Source organism: Aristolochia californica, unplaced genomic scaffold, assembly GCF_029961685.1.
Source record: "Aristolochia californica isolate CCGP_79_NKW_82.1479 unplaced genomic scaffold, dmAriCali1.0.hap1 SCAF_13, whole genome shotgun sequence".
In the NCBI taxonomy this organism is placed as follows: Eukaryota; Viridiplantae; Streptophyta; class Magnoliopsida; order Piperales; family Aristolochiaceae; genus Aristolochia; species Aristolochia californica.
Genome location: NW_027181804.1, coordinates 7,232,223 through 7,248,548, shown reverse-complemented (window position 1 = coordinate 7,248,548; position 16,326 = coordinate 7,232,223). Strand labels below are relative to the sequence as shown.

The 16,326-nt window shown below is 37.3% G+C and overlaps 1 protein-coding gene across 2 annotated transcripts; it reads left to right on the top strand.

The window, feature by feature from the left end:
* The first annotated feature begins 12,089 nt into the window (after positions 1-12,089).
* On the top strand, positions 12,090-13,096 carry LOC137948943 (uncharacterized). 2 transcript variants are annotated; one of them, XM_068795168.1, is made up of 3 exons: positions 12,090-12,331; positions 12,497-12,645; positions 12,812-13,096. In XM_068795168.1, the coding sequence occupies exons 1-3, from the start codon at positions 12,326-12,328 to the stop codon at positions 12,828-12,830; spliced, it is 174 nt and encodes a 57-aa protein (XP_068651269.1). In that variant the 5' UTR covers positions 12,090-12,325; the 3' UTR covers positions 12,831-13,096. The 2 variants fall into 2 exon arrangements, with proteins under 2 accessions (XP_068651269.1, XP_068651270.1); XM_068795169.1 differs by having other exon boundaries at positions 12,497-12,649.
* The last annotated feature ends 3,230 nt before the right edge of the window (positions 13,097-16,326 follow it).

Genomic DNA, 16,326 nt, shown 5'->3' with positions numbered 1-16,326 from the left:
GTGTACTTTCCTTCTGTGTCTAAGCCGTGGGCCGTGGCCAAGCAGTTGCCATCTACGATCCGCGGATCCGACAGATGCGAGCCTCCGGATCCGGCTTTTCTTAACGGGGAAGCTCGATTTCGAATCTAATTGGTTTTACGAATTCCACTTGATTCTATAGACAAGTGAGAATCTCTTAAATTGATTAGATCCAATGTCATTAATAAAATCTGATCCTATCTAACTTTAATCATGTTTACCTTTTAGTTGATAATCTTAAATAAGAAATAAAAAATAAATAAAAATTATTTTGGTGATATAAAAACCAGAAGAAGAAAGAATCTCTTTGAAGCATATTATTTGTGGTGAAGAACCCGAGGACATATTATTGTTGTCATCTCGATGTTTCATTTGTTAGAAACTCAAGTTTCTTATTCTAATTTGGGCAACATATTTATTATTTAATTATATTTACTATTTAATAGAATAAGCCGAAATTAAGTGATCTAATCATGTTAAGCCCATTAAGGGATATGGGCCAATTGAATAGATACCATAGGGATATGGGCCAATTGAATAGATACCAAGAGACTAAATCACACACGATTTTTCTTCTCCCCACCAAAAGAGAGACAACAGTCTCATTAAGGACCTAAGGAGATTTAGTTGAGGCAAATCACAAAACCAATCATTCGTTTGTATCGATTGTCACAGAATTCTGCTACAGTAGGTGATCATTTGGAATGGATCCAGGTATGTATCCTGAATCCTAATATTCTGGCATGATGTAAATTCTGGATTAGGATTTAAGATTAAGGTTTTTCTAAAAAGTGGTATCAGAGTAGTACATTACTGTTAGATTATTAAGATTTTTGGACTAATTCCGTGGAGAGCGACGCGCAGAGCGCCGACACTGTGCAAAAAAATCGACTTTTTCTATGGAACTCGTATCGGGGTTGTGCGATGGCCGACATAGGGGGGGGGGGGGGGGGGGGGGGGGGGGGGGGGGTGAAGCTACTTTTGCCTGTTGGGAATAGCTGTAGCAGGGCGCGCTGCAGTACCCGTTCACTGCAGCGTCAATGAATAAAATAATTTTTTTTTCGAAACTAAGGTTTCGTTTGATTTAAATAACGAGTCAACTCGAACCGGTTGGGATGATTCGCCGAGGGTTGAGATGAGTCAGACGGGTTAGCGCATATGACCAGTATACCAGCTCGCATTCGTGTGTTATCATTGGATAAAAAATATTATATATATTAAATTATAAAAATTACAGAATCTGTTTTTTTATGCAATTTTCATTCATATGAATATTTATGTATGCATATATAGTTGTATAATGTGCATATTTAAGTTGATTTTTCAATTGTGAAAATTCCTATTAATTTTTATGCAATTGGTCTAGTATTTTAATCAAGTTGATTGAAGCTACATGTTGCCAAAGTAACATATGTAGTATAGATTAATTTGACAAAAAATGCATAGATGTTTGTGCGGAGTTATATATGCAAACACAGTTTGGCCAAATCAACAACGTGCATGCGATGATAAATGTGTGACAATTATAAAAACTTTTCATATGAACAATAGTTAGTCCAAAGAAAGATTGTTGTTTGATAGAACTAATTGTTAGTATTTGATCAATGCACTGAGAGTAACACTTACAATTAATTTCTTTGACAAAAAACTAGGAATTAATGTTGTACTAGGTATCTTAAGATGAGTCCCCAATTTGGATTGTTTGTACATGTCTTGTTTTTCTTTATACGACATGCTAGTTAATGTGAGTATACTTGTTTATTTTATTCTATATACAATTTCTGTTGCTATTGCTACGAATGTTTTTGCCCAAATCAGTAACATGCCAATGCTAAGCGGGACGAACTTTAAGGCATGGAAAGATAAAATGGAAATTGTCTTCAATTGTATAGATTTGGATCTTGCACTTCGGGCGGAGCAACCCACTTCTACTCTGAAAAACCTCAATGAAGTTAAAATTGAAAAGTAGGAGCGCTCTTATCGAATATACTTGATGATCATGAAGCGCTCCATTCTGGAGACGTTTTGGGGCTCTATTACTGAGAGCAAGAGCTCCAAAAAGTTCCTTTAGGAAATTGAACAATATTTTACCAAGAACGAAAAGTCGGAGGCGAGTAGCCTTTTGGCTATACTTGTTTCGATGAAGTATAAAGGCAAATGGAACATAATGGAGTACATCATGAAGATGTCTCATCTTGTATCAAAACTCAAGTCATTTAAGATGGAATTGTATGAAGACTTGCTTGTGCACTTGGTTTTGATATCTCTTCCTACATATTTTGGGCAATTCAAAGTGAGTTATAACACTCAGAAGGACAAATGGTCCCTAAATGAGTTTATATCTCACTGTGTGCAAGAGGAAGAAAGGCAGTAGCGGGATTACACTTAAAGTGCTCACTTGGCCCCAACCTCTCAGAAGAAGAAGTAGAAAAGAAGTAAGGATGCTATGGAAGGATCTTCTCAAAATAAGAAACAAAAGAAGCAAGTTGAGGAGTTTACCTGCTACTTCTGCAAGAAGCCGGGACATATGAAGAAGGATTGTCCCAAGTATGTCGCTTGACATGTAAAGAAGTCATGTCTCTAACTTTAGATTATTCTGAAGTTAATTTAGCTTTTGTACCTAAAAATACTTGGTGGGTGGATTCTGGTGCTACCACTCACATAAGTAGGTCGTTGTAGGGTTACCTGTGGAGCCGACCACCAAGTGATGTTGAAAGGTTCATTTTTGTGGACGATGACAATAAAGTTACGGTAGAGGCTATAGGAACTTTCAGATTACAATTAAACACTGGATTTTATTTAGATTTATTTGAGATATTTGTCGCACTGTTTTTTAGGCGGAATTTAATTTCTATTTCCATTTTTTATAAATCAGGTTTTTTTTGTTCTTTTGGAAATAATAAAGTTACTCTTTAGCAAAATTCAAATTTTGTTGGTTCCGGTCCCTTAATTGATAATTTGTATATGCTTGATGTTGTTAGTTCCTATAGAGAAATACTGCAAATAAGTTCACGTGGTACGAAACAAAAATTAAGTGAGAATTCTGCCACATTGTGGCACAAACGTGTAGGACCCATCTCTGAACAGAGAATTCAAAGGCTTGTGTTGGATATAATTCTTAAACCCCTAGATACTACAAATTTCCAAGTTTGTGTTGAGTGCATCAAGGGGAAACAAACAAATGTTAGAAAATTAGGTGTCGAAAGAGCTACTGATGCCTTAGAACTTATACATACAGATATATGTCATTCATTCCCTATAGCTTCATGGAATGGACAATAGTACTTCATTATGTTCATAGACGATTACTCTAGATTTGATTACCTATATTTAATACATGAGAAGTCACAATCCCTGGACTTCTTCAAGTATTTTAAAGCTGAGGTTGAACTTCAACTTGGAAAGAAAATAAAGGTTGTCAAATTCAACCGTGGTGGTGAATACTACGGAAGGTATCTTAGATCAAAAGAATAACGTCCAGGACCCTTCGCGATTTTCCTCAAAGAGTGTGGAATTTTTCTACAATACACCATGTCGGGGAAACCCAGCATGAGCGGTGTTATAGAGCGACGAAACTGAACTCTTAAGGATATGATAAGGAGTATGATCAGTCATTCCTCCTTGCCAGAGTCACTTTGGGGAGAAGTTTTAAAGACCGCAGTGTACATCCTTAACAGGGTACCGAACAAAGCAGTTGCCAAAATCCCCTATGAGCTTTGGACAAGCATGAAGCCTAGCATTGGGCACTTGCACATTTGGGGTTGTCCAACTGAGGCACGACCTTATAGGTCACATGAAAGAAAACTGGACTCAAGGACGGTTAGCTGTTATTTCGTTGGTTACGTTGAATACTCTCGGGGCTATAAGTTTTACAATTCCACATCAAGATCCTTCTTTGAAACAGAAAATGCGAGATATTGGGTTTGGAGGGGAAGAAAATATAAGGAATGTTGTCTTTAAAGAAAAATCTGTTATTAACAATGATCAGGTTTCCATACTTATTGCTATTCAAGACACAGTTCAGGCACTAGAGGGCAATGTTAAGGCTCCTTTTCTTGACATTGTTCTAGATCAAGACAACAATGAAATTCTTCCTCTTGCACCACCTTTAGAACAAACTCAACAACCTCAAGAAGTGCCATTAAGGAGATCCACTAGGGAGAGGAGAAATACGATTCCAGATGATTATATCACATTTCTCCAAGAACATGAGGAAGGCGTTGGATTGACAAAAGATGACCTAATTAACTTCTGTCAAGCCTTGCACAGTTCTAACTCTCAAAAGTGGATCGATGCCATGAAGTCCATGAATGACAATGACTTTTGGGATCTCATCGAGTTACCTAAAGGTGCGAAGCCCATTGGTTGTAAATGGATATTTAAAACCAAGAGGGATTCAAATGGCAATGTCGAGAGATATAAGGCTCATCTAGTCGCTAAAGGCTTTACTTAAAGGGAAGAATTAGACTATAAAAAGATTTTCTCTCTAGTATCTTCGAAAGACTCTTTTAGAACAATAATGACACTAGTGACTCATTTAGATCTAGTGTTACATCAGATGGATGTCAAAACTGTGTTTGTCAATGGAAACATTGACGAGATGATTTATATGGTATAACCAGAAAACTTTGTATCTGGTGATCCAAAGTCTATGGTCTGTAAATTGAAAAAATCCATCTATGGTCTCAAATAGGCTTCCCGTCAATGGTATCACAAGTTCCATTAAGTCATCACCTCGTACAATTTTGAGGCGAATGTTATTGATGACTGTGTCTATCATAAATTCAGTAAGAGTAAATACATCTTCCTGATATTATATGTCGATGACATTTAACTCGCTAGTAGCGATATAGACTTACTGCACGAAACCAAGAAATTCGAGATGAAAGATCTTGGTGATGCCTCCTTTGTATTAGGTATACAGATTGTTAGAGATCGTTATCAAGGTATCCTTAGGTTGTCACAAAAGAGCTATATCGATAAGGTTTTGAGCAGATTCGGCATGAAAAATAGTAAAACAGGAGACACACCCATCTCTAAAGGAAACAAGTTTAGTCTCAAATAGTGCCCTAATAATGATCTTGAAAGAAAAAATATGCAAAAAATTCCATATGCATCAGTAGTAGGGAGTCTAATGTACGCTCAAGGATATCATAGGGAATTATGAAAACCCTATATAAGGAGACACATTATGGTTATGGTCCCCAAGTGATTAAATCACACACAGTTTTTCTTCTCCCCATCCGGAAGAGAGATGGCAGTCCCGTCAAGGAACTAAGAAGATTTAGTTGAGGAAGATCATCAAACCAATAATTCATTAGTATCGATTGCCGCAGAATTCCGCTACAATAGGTGATCGTTTGGAATGGATCCAGGTATTTATCCCAAATCCTAATATTCTCGCATGATGTAAAATTTGGATTAGGATTTAAGATTAAGATTTTTCTAACATCATCCTCCAATATTCTACTCATGAACCAAGTGATTTTGCTTCCCCCTGGACTCTTCAAGACTGAATCAATGAAAGGGAAGCAAACTGGAGGCCGACTTTCTGTTGTAGTGAAAATGTTAGGCCTATTCCTCATTATCCTAAGTGGGCATCCCTGATAGTTTACGTTACCAAGAAGTGTTAAAAGATTGTGGAAATCTCCATGGGATCGAAGCTTCCTTTTTTTATTACTTTGGTGAACCATGTTGAATTTATAAAAAAAGAGAAATCCTTCATTGATTTGTTATTTTAATCTGAGTACATGAACCCCTATTTATAATAGAGGAAAGTAGTAGAGTCCAATTACAATTAAACTACATTTGTCTCAATTACACCTAAACTCTAACACCTAAAGATGAATCCTAGTATAATTAAATAACTCAACATATATAGAAGAGTAATATAACTAAAACACCTTTAAACTAAGACTCCTTTAAACCTTACTTCCTCCTCTGGAAGACATCTCACTCCAACAATACCCCTCAAGTTGGTGCATATAGATATCTGATGCTCAATTTGCCAAGTGAGTTGTAGAAGTTCTTGCTGCATATTGCTCTTGGTCTCAGACAAAATATGTCATATATCCGCTCTTCTTGAGCTCTCCATCGGGTGTGGTCACTGGAAGTCTATTTCATGACAAAGGCTCTCGAGATTATTCTAGAATATTTCAAGATAGTCACCGATGTCACACATCACCGGAGATCATACACCTGGGAGGTGTCAATGCCATCAACATACATAGTAGTAATGTCGGTGGTGTGGGTCACGACTAAAGATTTGCTCAAAGCTTCTGTCATTGTTGTGGTCACCTCGACCACAAGCAAAGGAGATCGAAGGAAAATGCCTTCCAAATACCCCAACTTGTCTTTGCCTGAGATATACATCTCGACAACCTGGGATAGGTCCAAGTCTAGTCTGACTCGAGTTGGGTCGATGCTGAAGCAAAACTTCAGTGATTCTCATGGTCATCTTGTTGAATTTGGGACCCATAATTGAAACCTCGAGCAACATGAGAGATTGGGAAGAAAGAGAGAGAAAGCTTAGGAAGAGAGGAGAGAAGAGGAAAGAGAGAAAAAAAGTTTAGGCTAGAGAGAGATTCTTCACGAGTTGAGAAGTGGAGAGCTTAATTGAATCCTTCAACCAAAACCTCTATTTATACTATTTCAATTACATATTAAGAAGTAAGATAGGATTCCTAATATCCCTAAATACATCAATCATGATTATCCAAATTTACACAAAACAAGGGAAGATAAATCGATTACATTAATCAAGGAAGATTGCCAAATATTCCAACTCATGTGATAAGGATTCTAGCTCGTGTGATGACTCATCATGCCACCTTACGTGATCATGGTGGGTCCCACTAGGGGTGGCTTCGAATTGAGCCGACTCGCAAGCAGCTCAAGTTCTGCTCAGTTTGACTCGTTATCTTTTGAGCTCGAGCACCGAAATCGGCTCATTTACCTTAACGAGCCGAACTCGATCAAAGCCAGGTTCGGTTTGTCAGCTGACAAGCCGGCTCGAGGTGAGTCAGATCGGTATTAGGATCGGGAGCAGGGGAGCGGGATCGAGAGCGAGGGGTGAAAATTTTTCATCCCCTCGTCACCGTCGAGCCCCTCCCGTCAGCTGTTGTCGCCGCCTCTACCGTCGTCGTAGTTGTTCGTTGGCCGTCTCTACCGCCGTCGCAGCTGTTCATCGGTCGCCTCTGTGGCCGTCCGTTCGATTTCTTCCTCTCCTTGCCGTCGCCTCTTTTTGCGTCGTCGCCGCCTCCATCGCAGCCGTCATCCCCAATGACAGGTCCTCCCCGGCGCCATAACCCCCTTCCTTCCGCATCGTCTCGGCGGAAAACCAAAACCTAAGCTCAAGGGAGAAATTAGGGGAGAAATAATCTCCCCCCTCCCCCGCGCAAAGATGATTTCGCACGTGCGAGATCATAAAGTAAAAAAAAAAAAAAACTTTTTCCTTAAACTCTCTTCCTCATAGCTCTCGAAAAAATTTAAAATAAATTTTATAGAAATAACTTTCTATAAAATATTAGTGTCTCATTTTTTTTAAACATTTTTCTAATTAATTTTTTTATTAAAAATCATATAATTTTCTAAGTAAGATTTTTGTACCAAGATGGGTAGAAAACTGTATAGAAAATTTTTGAATAAGTATTTAATAGTTGATGCTGTAATACTTTTAGCATGAAGCAATTTTCATTGTAATTTTGTGTTTGATATTTTATTTAATTAAAATTTATCGATAAGTATAATAATATATTAGATTGATTATTAATTTTTATTTATTTTACTAGAAGAGGTAATAAAAGGTCCATTTAACTTTCCTAAGAAAATTTTAAAATATTTCTTGTAATTTTATAATAAGTCACTAATAGTAATAAGATTTTATTTAAAGGTTTTTTTTGGGAATATGTATCATAGGAAAAATATTTTTAGTTTTTCCTACAATATAAATTTTCATCTAGGGGCACTAAGGAGGCCATAAAAAATTATGGCCAAATTCAAAAATTACAAAACAAGCTAGACAACAATTGGAGTAAAAAATATTAATATTGGTACATTTTAATCCATTATTGAAATTCAATCCTGAACCTCCCCTATCATGATATTTTTTAAAAATGTATGGCCATATTCAAAAATTACAAAACAAGCTAGATAACAATTGGAGTAAAAGAGATTAATATTGGTGCATTTTAATCCATTATTGAAATTCAATCCTGAACCTCCCCTATCATTATATTTTTTAAAAATGTAATCATAATTTTAGATATAATTTATTCAAAGCCACCCCTACGTGCGAGATCATAAACAAGGAAAAAAAACTCTTTGTCCCTTCCTCATGGCTCTTAAAGAAATTGAAAAAATATTTTAGTATAAATACGTTTCTAGAGACTATTAGTGGTTTTTTCAATAAATGTTGAAAGGACATTTTTAGTAGAAATATAGGGACCATTAGTGCCTTTTTTTTTTTTAAAATATTTTTCTAATTATAAATTATTTTTAAAAAATCATATAATTTTCTAAGTAAGATTTTCTTGCCAAGATGGGTTAGAAAACCATATAGAAAATTTTTGAATAAGTATTTGACAGTTGATGATATAATAATTTTCTAAGAATGAGGCAATTTTCATAACAATTTTGTGTTTGACATTTTATGTGATTAAAAATCGATAAGTATAATAATATATTAGATTAATTATTAATTTTTATTTATTTCCTTAGAAAAGGCAATAAGAGGTCCATTTAACTTTCCTAAGAAAAATTTAAAATATTTCTTTTAATTTTCTAGTAAGTCTCTAATAGTAATAGGATTTTATTTAAAGGATTTATAGTTTTTATTTAGGTGATTGTAAATTGATAGTGATATTTCGTTTAATTTTGTTGTGTTTGATTATTGTATGGAGTTTATTTATAATGTTATGCAGCGTATGAAGTGTTTAGACTATTTTATGGAGTGTATAAACAATTTTATGGAATGTTTATGGAATGTATAGACAATTTTATGGAGTGGTTATGTAGGTATTATGTATATTAATTATGCCCAATTTTAAGTAAAGGTCCTGCTGAATTTTATACAAGTATTATATATATAGATTATGCTCAATTTTTAGTAGAGGTTATGCCCAATCTTATATACGTATTATATATATAGGTTATGCCCAATTTTATGTAAAATGTATGCATGATTTTATATACATTTTATTCGATATATATTTTAAAAAAAATTTAAATGTATGTTGACGCTCGAGCTCAGCTCTAACTCGTTGGGCTCGAGCTCGATAACGATTTTAGGCTCGAGATGAGGCTCGGCTCAAAGCTTAGCTCGAAATATTTAAATCAAACTCGGCTCAAACATAAGCAGGTTCGGGCTTGGCTCGGCTCGTTGCCACCCCTAGGTCCCACCTCATAACACATCTCAACCATAAGAAAGGAAATCACCTTTCAAATACCCCAATTTGTCTTTGCCTGAAATATACATCTCGACAACTTGGAATAGGTTCGAATCTAGTCTAACTCTAATTTGGGTCAAGTCTTGGTATGAGTCCAGTCTAACTCGAGTTCGGTCCGAATCTAGTCCGAGTTGAGTCCAAGTCGAGTCTTATCCGAGTCAAGTCTGGTCCAAATTTGGTCCAGGTCAAGTCGTCTAGTTTGTCCAATTGGATCCAATTCGGTTTGATCCATTCTGAATCACTCATTCCAATTAAATCCACTTAAGTTAAGAAACGGATTTAATCGGTTGTCGTCAGCCCTGATGATGGCTCTGAATAGTGCCAGATGAAGGTGCTTCTGCGCAAGGGATCCCCTAAACCACACAGAACAGGAAGGCTTTTGTCGTCTCCGGAACGCCTTTTTGCATGTCAGAGGTTTGGCCCGAATCGGTGATCGTCGTGACTGTCGATTTGCTTTCTGCTGCCTTCGAAGAGGATGACTCTCCACAACGGGAGTTTCTGATTCGAGAGAAGGATCCAAACCTCGATGGAGATCTTCTGTCAAGTAGTTACCAATTGCCGCAACGTAAGTCTCATCCTCGAGGCCGGACTATTCAAGGATCTTTCTTTGGAACTCAAGCGTTGCCTCATCAAACCTCTCTTCTCCAAGGTTGCAGAGGTCAACTTAGGGAGGACATTGCGAGGTGCTCCCTCCAGTAGGGAGCATTGCTCCATGAGTTTCTTGTCGACTGGCAGCCCGAGCTACTCGATGAGTGTTACCGACTGGAGCAGGTCTCGCCTCTGCAACAATAGCCGCAAGAAGCCTCTCTCCTCCGAACCCATCTTTTGCTGAGGATTCGTGGGCACCGCGACCAAACGTTGAGGCTAGGCGATGTTCATAAACCTTTGTGCCAGGCTTTTCCTTTTATCCAGGTATAATTTCATCCAGGAGAGAAGCTCCTCCTCTGCAACCAAGGACTGGTGACGGGAAGCCATCAGTGGTGAATCCTTAAGGTACGTCGACCTCCATAAGGGTTCCAATGACTGGGTGTCTCCTTCGGGCTTCTGCATCCTGCTAGTGTCTACTGGTGTCGATTGGCTCCGATCTCCTGCCAAGCTTGATAACATCCGATCGCCTGCGTGCTTAGAAAATCTCTCATGTCCTTTAACTCCATCGTCAACAAATCTGATGGCAAACCTCTGACGAAAGATGACCCCTCCGGGCCTTAGTAACGCTTACACCATATTAATATTTGATCGTATCGTGTGGAAGTCATGCCCCGCATCTACCACGATCAGATTGCCATAGATACCCTAAACCCTAAACCCCAGCATTCGAAATCGAGTCCACAACAGGAAGTAGGATGCAAGGAGAAAGTACAAGAATTTTCTAGAAAAGAGAGAAACAAGATAGATACAAGTGATCAGAAAATGATCACATTATCTTTGTTGGTTGATCGAGGCAACTCACAAAACATACTCTGATACCATGTTGAATTTATAAAAAAGAGAAATCATTCGCTAACTTGTTATTTTAATTTGAGTACATGAACCTCTATTTATAATATAGGAAAGTAGTAGAGTTAAATTATAACTAAACTACCCTTGTCTTAATTACACCCAAACTCTAACACTTAAAGATGAGTCCTCACTTCCTCCTCAAGAAGACATTTCATGCCAACAAACCACACGTTATTACAAATTATGGAGTCATGGTGTCAGACTACCAACAATTTGTTTACCTTGAAGGGGGAATTCTACATCTCCCATTGGAATTTAAAGAGTATCGAAAGTCTTCCAATTTTTGGAAAAAAATATGATAAGATTGTTCTAGCTCCCCGAGACTTCATCCACAAGGGTGAAGAAGGTAAACATTTAGTCTCTCCCAATTGTTGCAATTTATTTGAAGCTTTTCCCCAGATTCAAAAGAATAAGGGCTCAATAAATGAGTCTGAGTGAATATGTTTCATTTTTTGTTTCACTCAAACCAAACCTATAGGAATGTCATTTTAGAGAGGATCCTTCGAAATGCTAGTCTAAGGTTAATCCCGCTATGTTTCTCCTAGGTTGTCCATGGTGGAGTGAGAGGTCTCCCGCTATCTTCATGTTGACTTACACTTGGAAGTAGAGGCTATGTTTCTCCTAGGTTGTCCATGGTGGAGTGAGAGGTCTCCCGCTATCTTCATGTTGACTTACACTTGGAAGTAGAGGTATATCTCATTGAAAATTTTAAAATGTTGTTCTTAGGTTTGACTCCTTATATGACATGGTGAGGACCACTTTGGCCATCCCTAATGCACCAATTTGATCGAAAGCAGGCCCTTGAGATTCTTCCTTCTATTATGACGACTAGAATAAAGCAGCCATTTTTCTAATAATCTGAATAGATTCATTTTTACAAGGCATAGTTAATTTTAATGTATTTAATTTTAGAACTTAATTATATGATTGCGTTTAGAAATACTGTATTTAACAAGCTATATTTAAAATTTTAATATTTTTAAAAATCTGATTTAAAATTTCCCTATAATGTTACTCACGTAATAATATAGCATCCTCTTGTATGGTTGTTTGTTCAATAAATACATTTTGGTTCGATGAGACTAGAGGCAGGTTCGAGCCTCCCCGCGTCGGTCCGGGCGGCTCTTGCCTCTCCCAAACAACCTCTATTAAGCCACTTTGCGCAAGTCCTTGTATTCTCTCGTCTCGGGTTTGCCTCTCTATCTTCTCCTGAATTGGAAGACGGAAGATTGGTGTTCTGTTGAATAATCAGAGCCTTCAGTCGCTAGCCACTACTGAAAAAGCCCTTGTGGGTTGAAGGGAGGTCTCAGATTCCGTGGAATAGCGCTTCCACGAACTCTATCACCTGCAAGACGCTAAATATGCCTGTAATTTCTAGAATTCCTTTACCGTTTACCATACCTTGCTGATCTGTTTGATGCGCATCTTTTCATGTTGAGTTCTTATTCGAGAGACGGGAAGCTATTAATGGGAGAGAAATTGGCTGGGTTTGTCGAATGAGATCTGCTAACTTTGTTTTGTTTCCATCACAGCTAAGGAGATTGTTGGAGGTAGAACCGCCGTCCCCAATTCGATATATAATGGGAGCGGCAATTATGATGATCGGAGTGGTATTGCCTGTCGGCTACATGATGTTCCGCAACAAACGCGTCCCTTCTTCTTCCTCTTACGCCAAGCAGACGTAGGTGTGCTTTTTCTTGTTCTGTGTTTATATTTACATTTTCTTTTTAATTTTAATCTTCGGGAGAACACGGTCTTATGAACAAGAGCAGAACTGAACATAATTTTCTTTCACATATTTATTTCTCTGACCTTAATGGAGACTGACTCGCGTTCTCCTCTTATAGGAATAAAGGCCTTATGTAAAGATGCTGGAAATTGCTTCCGCCCTTCTGTTTGTTAGGATTGATAAAGGCATATCGCAGGCTGGTACACTGCAAATTCTGTTGAGTTCATTTGGTTTTGAATGTAAAAATTGATGAATAACTGTTGGATCCTTTTACCTCAGTCGATGACATTGAATGAACATGCTCACCGTTATTCATTAAGGCCTGCAGAAGCCGCACCTCTCTCTTATTCTAGTGGGGTGGAGGGTAGAGAGAGATAATGGCCTAAGTTTCTATGTTATTCCACTGAAATTAGTATGAGGACCGATGCTTCCGGTCATTGATTCCAATTTCTTGGTTTGGATATTGTTCTCCTTTTGTTAATTATAGGACACTTTCTGTCCAATTAGTAACTGCTTGAGCTAATGGTGTTGTTGATTTTGGCAAGACCATATGCTCTGCCACTGATAGTTAGATTTTGCATTTTTGAGGACTGTTACTTGCTGAAATCAATTTTAGCTGGCTCCGATGGTTTTGTGTGGCCGTTGGATACCTGCAAACAGTATATGCAGAAGCCTGACTGCTGCTGTGTTTTGATATAGTTATCCAGTATAGGTCTAGGAAGTGAGACCTGACTGTTGTTGTGGATGGTCTTGTAAGTTACTTTAGTGGTTCTAGGTGGGTTTTGGTGCATGTTTTGCAGTATGACTGATTGCTGGAATACATCAATTACTCTGATCTCTCTGAATCCTGAAATTTTAATGTAGCATTCTAAATCTCATTGCAGCACTATAGGGAGGGCTAACTTGATGGATTAACAGAATGATCAAACCCTATGGAAGAGCATCATTTTCATGATAAGCATTTTATTAAGTGTTTTTGAGTCATGTTGGCATGAACATAGGGGATTTTTTTAATTTTTTTTTGAAAGTTTAATAAGAGCATAGATGATTGAATATGTCTCAGCTTCCATGGTGATTGTGGATTTCCTTATGCAGTTTAAGTTTAAGCAATCTACTGTGTTTTTATTTTCCATCAAGTGTATCATTTTGAAAATCAGTGCTCACAATTTTTGGCTATGAACTCCGATTCTATATATTAGGGTTCTCTACCCCATATGATGAAAAACAGACATATGATGGTCCAGGATTTGTTTTGTTAGAGGTACTCAAACTTCCATCCAAAATTATAATTTAACCAAACTGTGACAAATGATCTCGCTTTAGTAGCCTACACTAGAATTTTCAAGTTTTGGGCCTGAATTTATGAAGCAGTCGCTTGTTCTTGCCTTTGTGGAGCTTTCATCTTCCAGTTTTACTGGATTTCATTAGTTGCTCAGTGCTGTCTTCAGTACCTCTAATGCTTGTTCTAGTTTCAGTTTGAGTTGAGTGTGTGTATCAGCATATTGCGTCTCTTGAATTCTTTTTATGTATTTCTGTTTTTTGTAGTATTCCAGAGGGTTTTATATAAAAGAAGTGCAAGTATTTACTGTTTGTTGATTGAAAATGGCATCTCCTTTGCCTCTAAACATTGGACCTCATTTGGCTAATATTTTATTAATAACCAAACCACGTGAAGACCACAAAAGATCATTATTGAGCTGAACAGAAAACCTATTTTCCTGGTAGTACTCATCCTCTTCACCATGACAACCATTGCATTTAGAGCTCTTCCTGAATCCTGCACTTCGCACATCTGAAGTAGGGAGTGACCGTGATGAGGTAAGGAAAACATCGAAACTGAGTAAAAGGCGTCTTTGTTTTGCCACAACAGAAGAGACTACTACGGCACAGGTGAAGCCACAAATGTATATTTGTCCACGATGGTTGTGTCCTAAGCACTCATCTGGAGCGAACAGTGGTTGTAGAAAACTCCTCCTTGTTATGTTTATTTGTAACCCTGATTCAATAGGAAGCAGCCATAAAAAGTTATGAACTTAGAGATTAACAACAATTTGGGCAACAGAAATTACTTAAATTGCTTATCATTGGTTTATTTAGCAATTAGTAATCGAATATGAGAGGATCAAAACTATCAACAGTTACCACTAGATTATGAGTCCTTGCAAGAAGTATAAGTTGCAACAAAGGCACAAATTTCATTATAAACCATCTCCAGTTTCAGACGAAAAAAGAAAAGAAAAAAAAGACAGAAACCATCCTCAGTTGTGTCATAGCAGTAAGGGTTGAGATAAATTCAGGGTTTCACTGTGACAGCATCCATACCTCTGCCTAACAGGAGATGAGAGAAAACTGGGGAAGAAAATGAGATGACAGCGACTTCCCTTGATCTCTCATCGTCTAAGAAAATAGAGGAGTTAACTGTTTATGGAGGAGTGAAAGGGCGGGAACTGAGATATCTCACCATTAGAGAGAAAATCATAAATGGAGAAAAAATCGGGGAGCTTGAAAACAAAAACTTTAATGGGAAGAGGATAATGGGAGAGATTGAAAAGGGTTGATAGAGTTTGTAAAATGGCAGAAAGGAATCAAATGTTTGGAAAAGGAATGAACACGGATGACTATTGAAAAGGTATCTCCTTCACTCCACTCTGTAGATGAAGACTTCCAGCTTTTGCTTCCTTCTACACATGAAGACAGTTCCTATCAAACCAAAAGTGGGTATTGTGTATGCTCCCTACTGTAGTGAGTACTCTATTTAGGGTTTCTAATTCAAACTTATTAAAAGCTTATTGACTTTTTTGAGAGAGAATATCGGGATTGGGAGTCAATTTTAAATCCTCAGAGAGAAACCAAGGAGAGTGAGAAGAAGAGGGAAATCCAGGAATGGAAATCAATATAAAATGTTTTTATTTTACATTTGCATTTAACCTCTCTTTATGATCTTTCTTTTTTCTATAGTACTTAGTATGGTCTATCGGGAAGGGGCTAGGCTTTCAATTCTCTATTTTCTTGTTGTTTCTTTCTGTCATTCAGGTCAAAAACATTTGGTAATTGTCCAAGTTCCTATGAGTGCATGAAATCGATACTGAATGTGAGTTGTGATGCAGAGTGGAAAGCCCTTTATTTAGTCAAAAACTTGTATTGATTGCTCATTGAGTTCTTATGGACCTTCTTCTCTCTTTTTAGTGTGCAAGTAAATGTTGACTACTCTTTCAGGCGATCATATGCACCTAGCAACTAGAAGAGACCCAACAATTTCAAATTGCTCTACTTATTATGTAGCTGTGTTTGTTGTAGTACTCCTTGGTGTTTCTATGTCATAACATAGTCAATTTATTGTGCAACTAGCTTTCTCACTCCAATCATTGAACAAAATGACACTGTACCACTAGAAGCAACATGAAGAAAAAAAAGAAAATAAGAGGTTGGAGAAAAAAACAGGTCTGTTGTTTTGAAATTTTATTTGAACTTTTGTTCTATTATCAAACAATAGCAGGAGGTAAAAGAGTTTTTCATTCATTTTGGGTTTTATATTTTTCTATTGTTGTTTTTATCTTTTGCTAACTTTTTGCTCTTATGGAGATTCAAAAGAGTCAAGTAGACTCTCTTTTTTTATTTTGCTTCACTAACCAA